This window comes from Anguilla rostrata, chromosome 17 (genome assembly GCF_018555375.3).
Source record: "Anguilla rostrata isolate EN2019 chromosome 17, ASM1855537v3, whole genome shotgun sequence".
Taxonomy (NCBI): Eukaryota; Metazoa; Chordata; class Actinopteri; order Anguilliformes; family Anguillidae; genus Anguilla; species Anguilla rostrata.
Genome location: NC_057949.1, coordinates 20,237,326 through 20,254,557, shown reverse-complemented (window position 1 = coordinate 20,254,557; position 17,232 = coordinate 20,237,326). Strand labels below are relative to the sequence as shown.

General features: G+C 42.0%; 1 protein-coding gene and 1 long non-coding RNA gene across 2 annotated transcripts; one reads left to right on the top strand and one right to left on the bottom strand.

The window, feature by feature from the left end:
* The first annotated feature begins 3,246 nt into the window (after positions 1-3,246).
* LOC135243977 (adhesion G protein-coupled receptor E2-like) lies at positions 3,247-7,714 on the top strand. Its single transcript, XM_064316136.1, has 5 exons — positions 3,247-3,385; positions 6,688-6,828; positions 6,945-6,982; positions 7,078-7,158; positions 7,496-7,714. Exons 1-5 carry the CDS (start codon positions 3,247-3,249, stop codon positions 7,703-7,705), a joined length of 609 nt encoding a protein of 202 aa, XP_064172206.1. The 3' UTR covers positions 7,706-7,714.
* Positions 7,715-9,099: 1,385 nt separating this feature from the next.
* Positions 9,100-11,649, bottom strand: LOC135243495 (uncharacterized). The gene is made up of 3 exons (XR_010326657.1): positions 11,546-11,649; positions 10,144-10,203; positions 9,100-10,049 (listed from the first exon to the last, which is right to left on the bottom strand). It is a non-coding gene; the product is annotated as an uncharacterized LOC135243495 (long non-coding RNA).
* Positions 11,650-17,232: the final 5,583 nt, after the last annotated feature.

Below are 17,232 nucleotides of genomic sequence, written 5' to 3'. Positions count from 1 at the left end.
TCCTGTTTAGGCAATGCTTTACCATGTTGACATTTACATGCTTATTGAAAATGCCAATAATTTTTGGTGATCAATTTTGTAAAATAAGTATTTTCACTAGCCAGTGTCTGTTTAATCATAAATTAAATCATGATCATAAATCACTGTCCTCTTTTGGTTTCAACAGCTGTTTGACACCTGCAAGTATTTCTCTCTGACTGTTTTTCTTGTTTGCGTCCATGTTTCATGTTCTGCACACTTCTCTGTGTCAGTGTATTCGTATTTTCACACTGACGACCACCTCAAAATGAATCCTTAATTATTCATTATTAATCCTTAATTATGTGGGACTAATTCTGGGCAGATTGCTAAAGGTTACTTGAAGTGGCAACAGTGACAAGTGATAAGTGCTGAAATTCAGGTTTACTGCACAGATAGTGACTTTTTCCATGTCCAACCTGTTAACCACGCTTGTACCCTACCTTCCATGTTGGGTTGTAAGAGATTGCGTGTAATCTGTATTACATAATGTGGCTACAAAAATCAAGTCACTTTAATCAGTCCAAGATAATTTTTTTAATATGCTAAATGTAATTGAAGTTAATACAGTGAGTATTACATGATTATATTTTGGATTACTTCAACATATAATGCACACACACTTATACCTACACAGGAGGATGAACAGGAAGTGGGTTTATGTATTGCAGCTACACATTCAAAGGAAAAAAGAAACTACAGCGTTACAAATGACATTTTTATATATGTCATTTGTAATCAGTACCGAAGTACATTTGCAAGTAATCTGCCCAACACTGCCTGTCTGGAAAATTCAGTAATTAGGTTTTATTTTCCCCTTTTCCTATTCCAGCGGAAAACGTGGCCTTTTATAAAACAACCTATCAGTCATCAGGCGCCTCTCCTCACGTTGGTCCAGGCGTTTTGGTTGATGGCAACCACGAAACAAACCTTAATTCTGGCTCCTGCATCGAGACAAATGAGGAATTAAGACCCTGGTGGACGGTAGACCTGTTGAATGTTCACTATATCTCCTCTGTGGCTGTGACGAACAGAGGGGACTGCTGTGCTGAAAGACTCGACGGAGCAGAGATTCGTATTGGAAACTCCGGGGAAAACTATGGCAACAGTAATCCATTGTGAGGGAACAGTACTCCACTCTTATTCAGCACACACACACACTCACACACACACACACGCACATGCACATCCACATCCACACGTATGCACACACACACACACATGCAAGCACAGGCGCTCAGGTGCACGCACAGACACTTACAGCTACACATGCATAAACACACAATATTTATTCAGCAGATTTATTCATATCCAGAAAGTCTTATACGAAGATATAGCTGTGGGTAAAAGTTGTAATTCCCCAGAATCCTGTATTAATTGATCCTAAAATATGGTCTGATCTTCATCTATGTCACAAAAAATAGATAAACACATCTGATTCAGCAAATAACACACAAACAATTGTACTTTCTCATGTTTTCATTGAATGCATGGTTTAATCACAGTCTAGGCTGGTAAAAAGAATGTGATCCTTTAGATTTAGTAGCAATGACCTCAACCAAACTCTTCCTGTAACTGCTGATCAGAGTGCAGGACACATGAACACAGACGTTTGCAAGTTCAAGAGATGTCTACAGATCCGTAGCAGTCACCCTAGGGCTCTTTGTCACCTATAGCAAAGCATAGTATGGCATGCTCTTGCTGTTAGCTGGACTCCCACTCCACTGGAGTGTAGCACTGGTACTAAATTAGTTTTTGGTTGTTTTTTATTTCCATTTGTGCACAATTTTCCTGACTGTGGATATATGGAGGCCCATGTCTTTAGAAGTGGTCTTGTAGCCCTCTCCAGTCTTATGAGCCTCAATAACTCTTCTCCTGAGGCCCTCTGGAACCTTTTATGTTCAGGGCATGTTTCAGTTCAACAGCCCTCTGTTGTGAAGAGCAGAAGGCTTCACAAACCTTTCATAACAAATGTATGCTTATGAATGCACACACATACATAATGCTGTGCATGGACAAAAACAAATGAAAGTTAAACATAGCCTTCCTTTTGATAGGTGCAATAAATCAATACTTACCAAATTGTTGCACATTAAATTATTATACCTTTGATTTTGCAGGTGCACTGAAATTCCCAGCATCCCTGCAGGGGGAACTGAAACATATTTCTGCAATTGGATGGTGGGACGATATGTTAGCATTTCACTCAACCGAACAGGAATTCTAAATCTGTGTGAAGTAGAGGTCTACGGCCGTGTTGATCAGCAAGGTAATGCCTCGTAAAAAAGCACAAAGTACCGTAAAATATGTACATTGACTTTTTAAGATATTATAATTAATATTTACCCTAAAAAAGTTTGAGTTACGAATATACCAGTTGCCCACAGGAGGGTGACTCTTTTGACTTCAAATTTCTAATGCCGTGAAAGACCGTACCACTCTGAAAGATGTCCATGCTTGTACTGGGCTAAGTAATTTATTAAAAATTTTATTTTTGTCTCACCCAGATGTTTGTGAAAATTCGCTTTTTCTGACGGAACCCTTTGACAGCCCTGACTACTACTCTTACGGCGGTCACGGAGGCTATGTGTTTTGCTATTTTTTCTATGTCGGAAAGTGGGTGCGCTTCTGGGGGATCGTTGGGGATGTTATACCAGAATCCTGCATTGGAACATGCTGCACTGATTCACCTTACACCTCTTACCTGGGATTCACTCACCCGAAACTGGGGGAGGGCATCGGAAATGGCACCATACTTATCAGGTCATCAAACTCATGCCTATTCCATCAGGTTGAGGGGATGCAAGTTCTGGCTTGCCCAGGAGGGCACTACGTTTACCGTCTGCCACCATTTCCATGTGAAGCTACCTTTGCTGTTCGTGAGTATCAGCCTTTACACTATTGCACCATGGCTCCCCTGACCCACTTTATATTTCCTTTAGTTTTTTTCCTTGATTTTCTCTGGATTTCTTTTTCTATAATGTTAGCAGTATAGGTTTGTAAAGATAAAGATAAAGATATCTAGTGGTACCTTCATTGTGATGATATCGCATTTTGATATTCCTGTGAGTAACAGTGTTCTCCAATACTGTGTGTCCCTCTGGATAAGGGCTTCTGCTAAGTGATTGTAATTTAATGTGTTTTGAAATATACTACACTGTATAACATAGGCAAAATTACTGACAAAACCCAAGGGCAGTTACTCACTACTGATTGTGTGGGGGCGGCATGTTCTCAGATTACCGCAACTGTACCTCGGTCTCCTGTGGACCATTAGTGGACTGTACCAGCGATGAAGGCTGTGCCTGCATTCCAGGATACGAGGTATCTGCGAATTCCCTGCAAAATCCAGAGTCTCTTTGTCATGGTAAGTAAAGTATGCTCATTCAATGGATCTATAATATAATTTTAGCAGTTAGCACAATGTTGTGAATTGCCTATTGTCAGCACAGTGCCCTCAGGAGATGAATGAAAATGATCAGAAGAATGATAGCAGTCAGTTCACATTGTCATAGAGACTGGGGGCATAGTTCACCCAAAATATATTTTTAAATGGTTTTTAATGGGGTATTATATGCATTTACCCTAATACAATCTGCAGAAAAAAGAAGAAAAATGCAAAATCACCCAAGTTTAGGGCTTTATTGTATGGACAAGTGAAGCTGTTTGTGATTTCTGTTTATTTGCATGTGGTTAGAAGGTACAGAAGTTAAGTGCTGAGAGTGTGTGGTCATTCTGTAGGAAACCCTAAGAAGTGCCAAACTCTTCTTGCTGTATAGGTATGGGAAATGCTGTACTGCCAAGGCCCAATTACAATTTACTCAAGACTGCAGTCATTATTGTTGCTGTTCTCAATGTTTTCAGTCAAATTATGATGCTTTATTATGGCTTGATCGTTGGCTGTGTTGTCATTTTATTGTTGTGTTTTTCCTGTGTTTTTGCATATGTTTTTATAGTTTCATTTACTGTCTATGCATATTACATACTCTAAGGGCTTCACCGCCTGGCCCCTCGTCTTAGGGTATATAATATGTAGAGTCAGCGGCTCCAATAGAAACCTATGGGTAGCACATCAGAACCAGGAAGTACAATTTTTTCGCTCAACAGACATGCTCAATTGTGTCTGTAGGCTCTTGAAACTACACCAAGGAGGGAAATAGTTTGGAGTGAAGGTTTATGCAGAATGTCTTCCTCTGTTGCTGTTGGAAAAAGGTTATTCTTTAAGCAGCCCGTGAATACTGTATCTATGTTCTACTATCCCCACTGATCTTACTCGTTATATCTGACTCCAAATTAAAAGTTATGTTCCAAATTAGAATTTAGGCTTGATTTAGAATGGAACTCAGTTCGTCTGAAGTTCTACACCGAGGGTCAATGCAGTTTCACCCGGTACGCACCGCGGATGCGCCCGTAACGACAATTTAACTAGCTATTTGCAGACGACACAGCGGTTGTGAGATTTCCCTCATGGGGAGTATAACCTAATTAGGGTTCAGGGACTCCGAAAGGGCCAATATTGGTCATCCCAGGATCAACTTGGTTCTGCTGACGGTCCCGCCTTAACTGAAAACTTGGTGATCAAACAAGTCCAACGGGCAGTTCCCTAGTCATAATTGGGGGAAACCGACTTAGAGGGCTGTTACAAGAACGAAACATTGACCAAGACCACACAAATCAAGTCATTAACAGTTTTAATGTCAGGTAGGTTATACACTTAAAATAGTCAATTTGTAGTTACAGAATTTAGAAAATAGTCAAACAATAAAAGTACATAATATCAAAGATAAAGATGAGCATACCTGACAACAGTCTACACACAGAAAGAGTCTTGTGTGGGAAGTCTGATTGCAGATTCCCAGAGGGCCCTGTTCCTCTCCTATAAGAACCCAGCGCAAGCGGGTTGATGTCGCCACAAAAGGCTCATAAAATCATAAATTTACTTGGAGGGGGAAGATTGGAATTTGGTTCCTTCCTGAGGATCAGACAGATGGATTTACTAGGAGAAGTGTCCCAAAAATACAGTTTACTTCCAAAGTTATTAAAAATAGATTTTCTATAGGTTTGCTGGTTTTCAAACTTAAACCAGACCATCACTCGCTCAGAGACCATAAAAACCATACCAAATATGAATATTTGTTCTTGTGTTTGTCATGAAAACTCTGAAAAACATGAAATAACTGCACAATCTCTTACATAAACCAACTGCCAACTCTCAATGTCTTTCCACAGTGTATCAAGATTGCATAGTGTAGTGTAGCAATGTGTTCAACCCAAATCTGGCATTATTTCCTAACAAAAAGTGTGCTTGAGTAAATTTCTCTCCTTATGAAGGTATGGAGACAAGTTACCCAGTGACACCAGTTGAGGGCACTGTGGCTGTCCCTAAACTGTCCTGTTGAAATTTGCCCCATTTCTGTCATGTGATTCTATTACTTGCAATCTGAAACCTCCAGGACGTTGGGGTAATTTCAGAATTGCTTTCCCGTAGAAAAGAGGTGTCAACTGTTAACTGTCGCAAAACCAGATGCCAAGGTTTTACGGGCCACTCTGTCCCGACAGCATCAGACTCTGCACCTGGCGAATTGCTTTACGACAGTCAGAGAGGAAATTCCACTCTATGCCTGTTCCCGTGGGCCTTACATGTCTTTGGTCACATGCTTAATCATGTGTACAGTGAAGATAGCACAGACATAGGCTAAAATAAATAATAATTTAAAAAGTCATATCTTAGTCTGTGTGGTAGGACTAAAATATTTTACCTCGGAAAAATAATAAGTGGTTTTTCTTCCTAATGTAATGCCGAGTTAAAATCAATATTTGAGTGGAATTTTTTATTTTTGCTGTCAAAAATGACAGGAGCCTAATGGAGAAACTCATAGATATCAGCAGGGGGCGACATTACATCCATTGCTGAGGTTGAGAACTGAAAGCTGGCCCCTTGCCCCTCGTACCCTCTCCAGTTCCTGTGCATGCTCCATGGTTTCGACTGGCGACGACAACTCACCGCAGACACAACCAATCAGAGTAGCCTAACGAATGCGAGGATTTGTGGGAGCTGAAGTCTTGTATTCTGAAGCCATACTTGTGATTGATGTAACGGTGTGAACTTCCTTGTATGTTTCAGGAATTTTTTCAGCAGCTTGATTTCTACACAACAGCGTGTCTGGTAAATTGGGTAAAATTGACCTCACACTGCCATAATCTACCTGAATTTGGCAAGTGGCCTGCTGCTAGTTTCAGACCCTGTCAAAATTCATGTTGTGTAAGTCACTCTGTATAAGAGTGGCTTCTAAATGCCCTTAATGTAATGAAGACACATTGACAAAGAATACAGCTGACATAACACCAGGATATTAAATAAAAATGATGCATAATTTAACTTCTTTTATACTGTACCTAATCAGAGTGGGAATGTTTTCCAGTAACCGGAAGTGTGTAAAACAGAAAATTAAAATGGGAAAATAGTTTGGAAATGATCTCATATGAGACGATAACCATCATATCCCTGTCATCCATAATCCACAGATATTCATGAGTGTGAGAATGACCCCGTCATCTGTGGCCCCAACGCTGATTGCATCAACACTCCTGGGAGTTACACCTGTACCTGTCACGAGGGGTACAATGTAAAAATTATGACAGCCTCAGAATTTGGCTTATGTCTTGCAGATGTGGATGAGTGTGCCCAAAACTCATGTGGCGCCAACACAGATTGCGACAACACTGTGGGAAGCTTCTACTGCTTCTGCAAGGAAGGGTACATTTCCTCTACTGGATTGATCTGGGAGTCTGGGAATACTGTGTGCCAAAGTAAGTGGTGGATGGAATGAATTGTGAGCATTTTTGAGTTCATAAGCCTTCTGAGGTCCCCTTTTTTCAGTATTTAGATTCTCTCCCTCTCATCTATCAATAATCTCCCTCTTTAGGTACAGAGGAATTTCTTGCCTCTCTAACTCCTCCAGAGGTAAGTTGGTATCTGAAGAAAACCTGATTGTGGAGCAGACAGTAAAGGATAGTGCCAGATACAGAAGGCTACTATTTTGTCTTCTTCCTTCACAGGGCCAGTCACCTGAGATGTTCTTCCTAAACCTAATCAACAAGGATTTGGAGGACAACCCTGATCTTGTTATGCCTGAGAAGGTTTGTACTAGGAGCTAAGGTCCTAATTTTATACATGAAATATATTTGTTGTTGCTAAAGGGTTTTTATGTCTTAATTGTGCCACAGCCCCCCCCCCCCCAACACCAGTCAAGGTGTCAAAATATTGTCATAATAATGATTGAATGTTGGTGTCATCAGAAAGGAAAAGATCAAGGCGGTTTTGTAGAAGCTTGAACATTTAATATGCTGGAGTTAAATCTGGAATATCCATCTGTATAAGGGCCAATGTGTACTGCATATATTGCTCTCTATATTCTTGCTGCTAAGTTCTCCCCTGAATAATTGTCTGTTAACTGTTGTTCTTTGACTCCCTCAGACAGTAGCTGCTGTCCTGAGCACGATCCTCTCTGTCGTGGGCATCATGGAGGCAAAAGATGGCGACTCAGAGACAGCCAACATCGTCCTGAAAATCTTAGAGGGGCTGGTGTCCACCCTTGTTGATCCCAAATTTCAGGAAAATAATACAGTGACTCAGAAAACTGTGAACACAACAGCTGTAGGTAGGAGTCAGTGGATGTCTATATAGCATTTTTAGTTATCAAAAACCTGATTTTGTCCCAGTCTGGATTCAGAGTCATGGACGAGTCCTTTCTTTCCCTATGCAGTCCTCCAGCTGAGCTGCTTGGTCATTGTGTTGAAGAAGCTTTATTTGCAGGCATGTCACGTGTCAATTCCATGAGACAGACATTCTTGCCACCTGAATCCATCTTAATCTGAGCAATGCTACAACCAACTGATTACTGCCAACAACAGCTAGCAATGACACGTTCGGGATTGAATAGCAGATGGCAGAGTGAATCACACAGTAAAATACAGATCCTGATGGCCATCTTGTAGCACAAAATAGGTTTAAGTCTAAAAATGTCATTTATCTTGTGCTTGGTGATGATGTTTTTATTGTCATCTCACAGAAATGAATTCAGTGAGCCTTAGCGGGAATGCGACTGAGACGCCTGCTCTCCTTGCCAAGGGAAACATGATGAAAATAAATCTTGCAGCTGTCGCTAAAAATAACAACGGTAAGAGCTGATGATTTAAGGTGATAGTGATGATTATTTTGATGGTAATGCTGATGATGACAAAATTGCCTGTGGTGATGAAGATGGTGATGGAACATGACCAGTGTCTCTCTGGCCCAGGATCCGCTTCTGCTGCTCTGATGTCCGTTGATGGGATGGAGAAGTTCATGAGTCCCAGCTTCTTCAAAAGTGAAAATATCACAGAGATGTATTCTGACATTATCACTGCCACACTACCTAAGACGAGACACAAGGAGCTCCCTGAGCCAGTCAACTTCACTATGCACCACAAGAAGGTACATAACTGGGCCTGTCACAGTATAGCAAAAAAAATTAATTGTAAGCCTTTCATGGTGTTGCATTCAGTAACTTCCAAACCACTCTTGAGAAAATCAGATATAACCTTTTGTTCCTTCTTCCCAAACCCAATGCATGTGCATCATTGCTCATTAGATTTATACAGTGAAAACCTGCCTTGGTGGTCAGCTTTGTATAGTGGCCAACTGTCCATGATGTTCACTCTTTAGCGTGGTGTATTTGTGTTTAAAAACAAATTGAAGTTTGGGGTCATTATGAGTTGAAGGGGGCCGTTTGGTTGGTCACTCTTTTTATTGGTTAAAATGTAAAGGGTGGCCTAGTCTGCTGCTAAGGTCAGGGCGAGTTCAGTCTTAACGAGGCAGCCAAAAGAGAAAGAGATATATGTATGCATGGAGAAGAGAAAATAAAGTGAGTTGCTTTAAAAAGTTATCGGTATCGGAGTCATTGATATAAAAGAACCCTGCATCTCAGGATGTAACATTTAATATTCCCTTTCACTTTACATATTTCAATTAATCCTCACCTTGCTGATAACGGTCACATGCACAAAGCAGCTGGCGGCCATGCTTGTGTAGTCCCACTAGTCACATTTCATCTTATGAGATGGCGGCTTTAGCCTTTTGGTGTTTCCAAGAAACGCCTCAATTTGTTTTTGTTTTTTTCTTGAGGGGGTTGGCACTTTCTCGAAAACTTCTTTCAATGATTTGCGTTATCCTTATCTTCTTATGTTCAGGTTTTTTTTTAGTTGCAAAGCACCTCATGGACCAAGATTGGAACTTACTAACTCACTCCCCACACACACACACATACAATTAGCAGACTGAAGATTCTCCACATGCTGGCTTAATTTAGTGAACTTCAGTATCTTTTTCTGCTTATGTGATTTTTTTAAAAGTAACCATGGTAGATTGGTATTTAAGAGTATGCTGCTGTCATTGTGGTCATATTCTTACTCTGTGAAAGTTAACTAGTGTCCGTTTTAAAATGGCTGCTCGTGAGCCAGTGGCACTGAGAAGACTGCAGAAAAGGTGATTAGAAAAGTTTATGGTGGGAAAAGTGCTCTAAAATTTGCTGGGGAAATGGGTTTTGGTCATACACGAATACAGAGAAACCTGCCATAGGGGTCACCTTCATACACCTGCACATGACAGCCAGTTCTCATTACTCCTCTCATTACTCCTCTGGGTGGCTGCCTTTGACAGGTTTCACTGTATTACATTAATTTAGTGGATGCTCTTACCCAGAGAAACTCATGATACAATATAAGTGCCAGACCTGGCTTACCTCATTCTTAGATCAGCCTATGTAACATTACTGAAGAACAAATGTAAATGAACTGTGCAACCAATATATAAAACCGGGAAGTATATGTTTGTGTAACATCACTAAAACACTAATGTAAATTAGCTATGAATTAACCAAAATTTTCCTCTTTCTCTCTCCCACACACTGTGCTCTGATACACTGCTGTGCTGTGTCCTTTTCTTGTCCTGACCAGGAGACGTTCCAGGCTGGGCTGGTTACCTGTGTGTACTGGAAGATAAATGGGAATGAGACACACTGGTCAGTGGAGGGGTGCACAGCAGCCTTCTCCAATGAGAACTACACTGTATGCAGCTGTACCCACCTCTCCACCTTCGCCATCCTCCTGCAGACGGGGGAACCGGTAGGGTGTACCTCGGTGCTGCTAAGAAGGACATGAATGAGCACATGACTAGATACTTGGACGGAGATAAGCTCTGTGTATCTCTACAGAATGAAGAGGATGATTCTCTGCTGGAGAAGGTGAACCTGTTCTGTATGTGTGTGGGTCTGGCCTTCCTCGCCCTCGCCATCCTCACTTTCCTACTGTGCACATGGAACCCTAAGGTCAACAACACCGCCCGCCTCCACCTCAGCATCTGCCTCTTCTTGGGTCACCTGCTCTTCCTGGTGGGCGTGTCTCGCACTGAGAATGCGGTAAGGGTCTCTGCTTCTCCGCTCAAAGGGTGAAATGTTCTTTACCCCTAAATATAATAAAATATCTGCTCAAAAAAATGGTTGGATCTGGAGCAGGGATGGAGCTAGTCTGTCATACATATAGTTGTGAGGCATGATGAGAGTCATGAAAGAAGGCTTTACACACACATGCATCATCTTTGGGGAACGTGATAATGATTGTAAAAAAAATGTAGTTTGAAATACTTGTTAGTTTCATGAACTATATTTCTCTTATGGGGTAGCTTGGTTGTAGTTCTACTACTTTCAGTGTAAAGTAATTGGTAGTTTGCACAACCATGCTTTCAGAGTAGTTGCCCCAATAGTGGGTATAGTGTACAGACCTGCTAACAGGTTTGCTTTGATGTACGTCGCCCTCGATAAGATCGTCTGCTGAACGCCTGGAATGTAATGTAATGTAACATATGTGAGCATATGGATTTGATTAGTCTCCTCTGGCTCCCCCAGGTGGTGTGTGCAGTCATTGCAGGCTTGCTGCACTTCATCTTCCTGTCCAGCTTTGTGTGGATGTTGCTGGAGACTGTGCAGCTGTTCCTGTTGGTCAGAAGCCTGACCAAAGTACAGGTCATCCAGAAGGAGGGGCTAAGGGCACTGTATCTCCTGCTGATTGGCTACGGAGCTCCCATGGTGGTGGTGGGAGTGTCTGCAGCAGTGTTTTCAGGAGGTTTTGGCAGCAAAGACACGTACGTTTTTTCCCCTCTTTGTGATAGAGATCATCTGATTGTGTCAGAAAAACTACAATGGGACCAGATTCTTTTTTTTAATGTGTTCCATTATCATATCTCGTGGCTTATGCTGGTCATAACTTGTGGAAGGGCATGACAATTTACTGTTAGCAAAATATCCACAAGTCCCAACCCTTAGCGACTGTTGCGATGTACTGTACAACAATAGAAGATGGAGTCAGCTGGCTGCATCCACTTGAATTAATTACTGCAAGAAATTACAGATGTTTTTTGCTGCCATGTCTAAGCAGAGATTGGTGAACTGCATTGTCAATCATACATTTACAAACATTCAATTATACTTACAAGGTTATAGGTAAACTGGCTTCAGAGCTGTTCACAGGAAACAGTATGGGGACACTGTCATCGGGATCCCAATTTGTCTTCTGATTTCAGTTGCTGGTTAAAACAAGAAAAAAATTTCCATTGGAGTTTTATTGGCCCAGTGGCTGCTATTCTCGCAGTAAGTACTTGGTGTACTCTGTTTACTCTTCAATACTTACAATATTTAGTCTTACACCAACTTAGTTAGCCAAAAACTATTTCATTATATAGACCACTTGCCACAGCTCATGGTCTGGAATTAGTTTGTATTGGCTTTTGTCTGTAGAAATGACTCAAGTCTGTAAAAGAACTGCAAAAGACAATACAATTATATAGAATTACATACCAGTGCAGACAATTGGACAGTAACACTAATAGATTAACTACATTGCTTCATTGGCTGGCTATGTTAATAAATTAGTTCTATGTTGTTGCAACACTCAATAAAAGCAATTGACACTCGTGACTCAAAAACACTGGTTCAACCTGACAAGCCTGAAGATTTATAATGAAGAATATGTGTGCCAGCAGCAGGAAAATTGAGGAGCTGTTGTATAGCATATTTGTCTTGTGTGTAATTTGAACAGCTCAACTTGGTCTTATTTGGTGTGATCCTCTGGAGCCTGCGGCCTACACTAGCCAACATGAAGAGTGACGTTTCCCAGTCAAAAGACACCAGGTGAGTGTGTGTACCTGCCTCTGCATGCATGAAACTTCATGTAAGTGTAGGTGTACAAATATATGTTATGAGTTCCTGGTTGCTTCTTGTTTGTTTTTTATTTCATCTGCATAAATAGCTTATGAATATGGAGACTGAGAGAGAGCTTGAGATCTGTCTGTCATTGTTTTTCTTTCAGACTGATTATCTTCAAAATTGTTGCCCAGTTTTTTGTTTTGGGGTGCGCCTGGATCCTGGGATTTTTCCAGAGCAGCCCTTTCTTGAAATACCTCTTCATCATCCTCAACTCACAGCAGGGCACCTTCATCTTCATCGTTCACTGTCTGCTGAACAAAGATGTGACTGGACCCTCTCATGCATTGAGACTGTTTGTTTTATATTTGGTGAAGGGGTTGTTACACAGTGCTGAACATAGAGCAAGTGTTATATGTTATGAAATTGAATGTTGCTGGGCACTGCTGATTGGTCCCTGTGTTGCGTAGGTGCGGGAGGAGTACAAGAGGTGGTTCTCATGTCTGTTTAGAAAAGAGGGACCCCCAGGAAGCGGAGGTTCCCCTAACAGCGTATCTACTGTTCACAAATGAAGGGTAAGACTCCTGATTGTGGGAATCTGCGAGTAAAAATGAAAGCTGTACTCTAAAACTGTTAATGGTAATAACTGATATGGTTCAGTGAACGCTCGCCATTGTGTATTGAGTTCTACAGCTAAATGCACAATACTGCTGTACTATATAAACAGTGAGCTAAATCATGTTCAGTGCAAAAACATTTTTTTAAAAATTTGGCTCTGTATTCCACAATTCTTGATTTGTAATCAAACATGTCACATGTGGTTAAAGTGCTTCTATTTTTGGGTATTTTTATACACTTTGGTTTCCCCATGTAGAAATTACCACACTTTTTATACATCGCCCCCCATTTCAGGGCACCATAACGTTTGGGACATATTAATATTATATAATGAAAGTGGCCATGTTTTCTACTTATTCTACTTCTACATATCCTTGCATGCAATGACTGCTTGAAGTCTGTGACCCATAGATCACCAGGTGCTGAGTATTTTCTCTGGTGATGCTCGACCAGGCCTGTACTGCAGCCATCTTCAGCTCCTGCTTGTTTTGGGGCTAGTTGCCTTGTATTTTCTCTTTAGCATATGAAATGTATGTTCAGTTGGATTCAGATTAGGTCAATGACTTAGCCAGTCAAGAATTCCAGTTTTTGTTGGACAGTGATTCCTTTGTTGCTTCAGAAGTATGTCTGGGATCACTGTCTTTCTGTAGGATGAAGTGCCGTCCAATTAATTTGGAGGCATTTGCTTGAAAACTGACCAGATATATACACACATATTGTCAGACATGTAATTCACCAGTTGCCTATTGTCAGCCATAGAAAGCTTCAAAGTGCTTGGCCGGAGTAGCCTGAAGATAAGACAGAGTAGGAACTGGAGGGTTACTATCTGAAGTGTATGTGTGTCTGTGTGTGTAGGTGGGTAGGTGTGTGTGTGTGTGTGTGTGTGTGTCAGAAAGGGTGTCCATGCCCCTGCCCCCTCCTCTTTTTTTCTACAGTTAAAATATGTGGCTTTCTTTTAGTTTCCAGTTATGTTTGGGCAACTGGGAAGGAAGTAGTTTTATAACAGTTGGAAGTGGACATCTGAGTTCTGCATCTAGGTCTGTCGTTCTACATTTCATCTCTGGTTCTTTTGGACTGTTCTGCTGTCTTTTGGTTTCTGCCTCTTGGAATACTTTGGGACAAAAGCTGTGGTTTGGTGTCTTCTTGCATTTATTTCTTATTAGATGTGAATATTTGTTGTAACTTAATAAATTTCTTAATTGTCATCTGTTGTGAGTTGTGCATTTTGATGAAGGTTGATCCAAACAGTTTGCTCTGCCTATTGGCGATTTGATTGATAATTCATATCTTTGATAATAATTACCAAATTAAATCAAATATATTTTACTTTTTGGGTAAGTGAGGTGTTTTAATGGTTGACACACGTACAGTGTGCTCGGTATTCAGAGTACCAGACATCAAATGAGGGTGTTAATGGTTAAAACTGCTGCGTTCAGAAGATTAAACATATTTCAACTAATCCTCACTTTGCTGATATATTGGAGGTTCCACCGAGATAGGATTTTGAGCAGACTGTGGTAAACTACATCAACTGTACAATCTCTTGTGAAATTAAGTCTCAAAATTATGTTACATGGACCAGTCACAAAGGAGAGAAATGTTGCCAGGCTCTGCTACTGATCCCAAAGTTAAATGGGAGATCTGCACTGAGCGAGTTGTTTTTGAGAGATGGCGGGAGGAGTTCTGTGAGTGCTATCCAGGCCTTGATGGACTACGGGAGTCAACAGATGACCTCAGCGGGACACAATTTGAAAGATTGTACCTCCTTGTTCTGAAGTATCATATGATGACTACTCCAACGTTGAAGTACTCTCCTACAGTCTCTCTAGAGCACTACCTCCGCAATCACCCATGGAGCCATGGACTCCACTGCACACAAGCGAGAAAGTGGAGAGACCAGGCCAGTCCCCCTTTCCTCCCATGGAGTTCCGCCATGGGTATACCCATGGAGATGTATTTCCAGGACATCATTGATGCTATGGTGGAAGCCTGTGAAACAACCAAAACCAGTCTCACACAGGTTCCTGGAGTTCTCCTAGTTGTGCATTCACTGGGGGTGGGGTCAGACCACACAGCGGACATGGCACCACCCCCCACACCAGGGACAGCTCATTGGAATTGCCTGCATTGTCCCCCACAGAGGGCAACACCCTGCCAGAGGAGAACTGCAGCAGGTGGTGGAGCCGACGATCGCAGACGACGCCCCACGGCCATGAGAGGAGAGCTGCGCACTCCAGGAGATGGAGACGAATCTCCAGGGCCATCATACACAGACAGGGGACAAAGGACCAGATGCCATAAACACTTCCCCAAGTTGTAAAGGCCCTCCTGCTTTTGCCCCGCAGCATGGAGAGAACCATGGGCAAAACCATGGGCTTCCCTGAAAACTGCCCAAGGCACTGCAGCAGTTCATGCTGAGGGCCAGACACAGGCAAAAAGGTCTGGTCCATCTTAGATGCCCTGTAGCTTCACACCTTTGTTCCCACTGCAAGAGAGGGAGCCCCTGGTCCCCTCCCCCTTGGACTATGTGCCCAAAATCTACTTCACTCAGTCTTCCAGCCCTGACTCCACCTTACAAGGAATTCACCATTAACAGGTTCCTGTACAGCGTTTTTGGCAAAACGGTTGACTGTGTGGCACACAAGGACCCAGGCAAATGGAGCATGTACTCAAGAGCCTGCCAGGGTACAAAACCAGTGAAGGAAAAGCCCTAGATGTGGATGTGGGTAGCGTAAAGGCTCCCACTTGCCATGTTCATCACGGTCAAGTTGAAGTGATTGACAGGAGGTGCCTCCTTTACAGGGATTAAGGACGACCTTCCCTCCACTGCCAGAGAACAGCTGTCAGCTGTGTCTCATGGAGGTAAAACCGACAGGACTTCCAGTCACCACCTTTGGATTACCTACAGAAACTACATCCATCAAGTTGTTTTGTTTTCAGCTGAATGCAGTGTTGTGTCGAGGTATCAGACTCGAGATGTAACTCTGTCTTTTGTTCCTCTACGGACCTATGTGTTTGTTGTGAGGGTGTGCTTATGGGTGATTGTTAAAGTCTACGTCTGGAAAACTCCTCTGACGAGTGATGACAGGGTCAGAAGACCATTTTTGTGAGTGGGACGCTCAGTGATGGGACAGTGATGCAGCACACCTACCCCCCTGAGAAGCAGATTCAGACTGCATGGAGCAGTTGAAACCTGACCGGATCACAGGCCAGTCGGCAAAGAATCCAACAGGGTAATGGACTGTCTGTTGAGATTACCAGACACAGCAGTGCTCTAACATCACCCTTAACACAGCATAGATGTATAGTGAACTTCCGCATCACAGGTAAAACAGGACCAAAAGGATTTTCAGTTAACACAATGACTGGACACATCTGTTGTTGGACACTACAGGACGCAGGGAGATGTCTTTACTATACACCTGGACTCGGTTCCAAAAGATGGACTATAGTTTTAGGACAGTAATCGAAGGTGGACATTGATTTGAGCAAGCCTAAAGCAACAGTGGCAAGAGAAAACTCCCTGTGGCAGATGGGAAGAAACCTCGGAAGGAACCGGGCTCAAGGGGTAAACCCATCCTCCTCTGGTCTTTCACTTCACTCTGCAGGGATAAGTAAAGGCACTCAGAAGTTCAGGATTGACAGCAGCATAGAACTCTGCAGTGACAGTCTTATCGCATTAGGTTTCCCAGGCAACAACACAGGGGTTGACTCATTTTTCGAAACAGCGCACCGATGAGGCTCCCAAATAATTAATTATTGATCTCCTTATGAATAGCGTTATTTTCGCCATTTAAAAAAAGCATTTTGTTGGCCCGGCAGTCCTCCAGGTCTGTACTATTATAGGGGAAACACTGAATATGGAAAACAAAGTGCTATTATTTTGTATCTGACAGGTAAATGAAAACCAGCTCTTGGATTACAAATAAACTATAGATGTTTTTTCCTTTTGATTGACAGGACATAATAGGAGCTGACCATCATTTTTTTAACTATGGGCCGATGACCAATTGTAATATTATCGGCTGATACTGATCTTTGGCCCGATCGGTTGGTGCATCCCTTGTGTGCGTGTGGGTGTGTGTGTGAGTGAGTAAAGTGAGAGTCCGTACATCTGACAGTCAAATACATCCTGGTGCTACAAAGATTAAAAAGGATAACAAGCAAAGAAAACGCTTTGCCACATTGGAATGAATTGCAAATCACTTAATAGTGCTAAGCTTTCGGCCAAGCAGCTTATCATAATGAAATTTGCCTGAAATGGTTGGTAAAGATACACTTTTTAAAAGCTCATTTGAGTCTTCTGGAACTCTTAGGTAGTAATCCATGGCTTCCTGTTGCACTGGGGTATAAATATGAG

Excerpts from the sequence above, each read along its gene's own strand:
- LOC135243977 (XM_064316136.1), top strand. The coding sequence starts at position 3,247 with ATGTTCTCAGATTACCGCAACTGTACCTCGGTCTCCTGTGGACCATTA. Across the intron at positions 3,386-6,687 it reads TCCAGAGTCTCTTTGTCATG|ATGTGGATGAGTGTGCCCAA; the intron begins GTAAGTAAAGTA and ends TATGTCTTGCAG. Across the intron at positions 7,159-7,495 it reads ATCTTGTTATGCCTGAGAAG|ACAGTAGCTGCTGTCCTGAG; the intron begins GTTTGTACTAGG and ends TGACTCCCTCAG.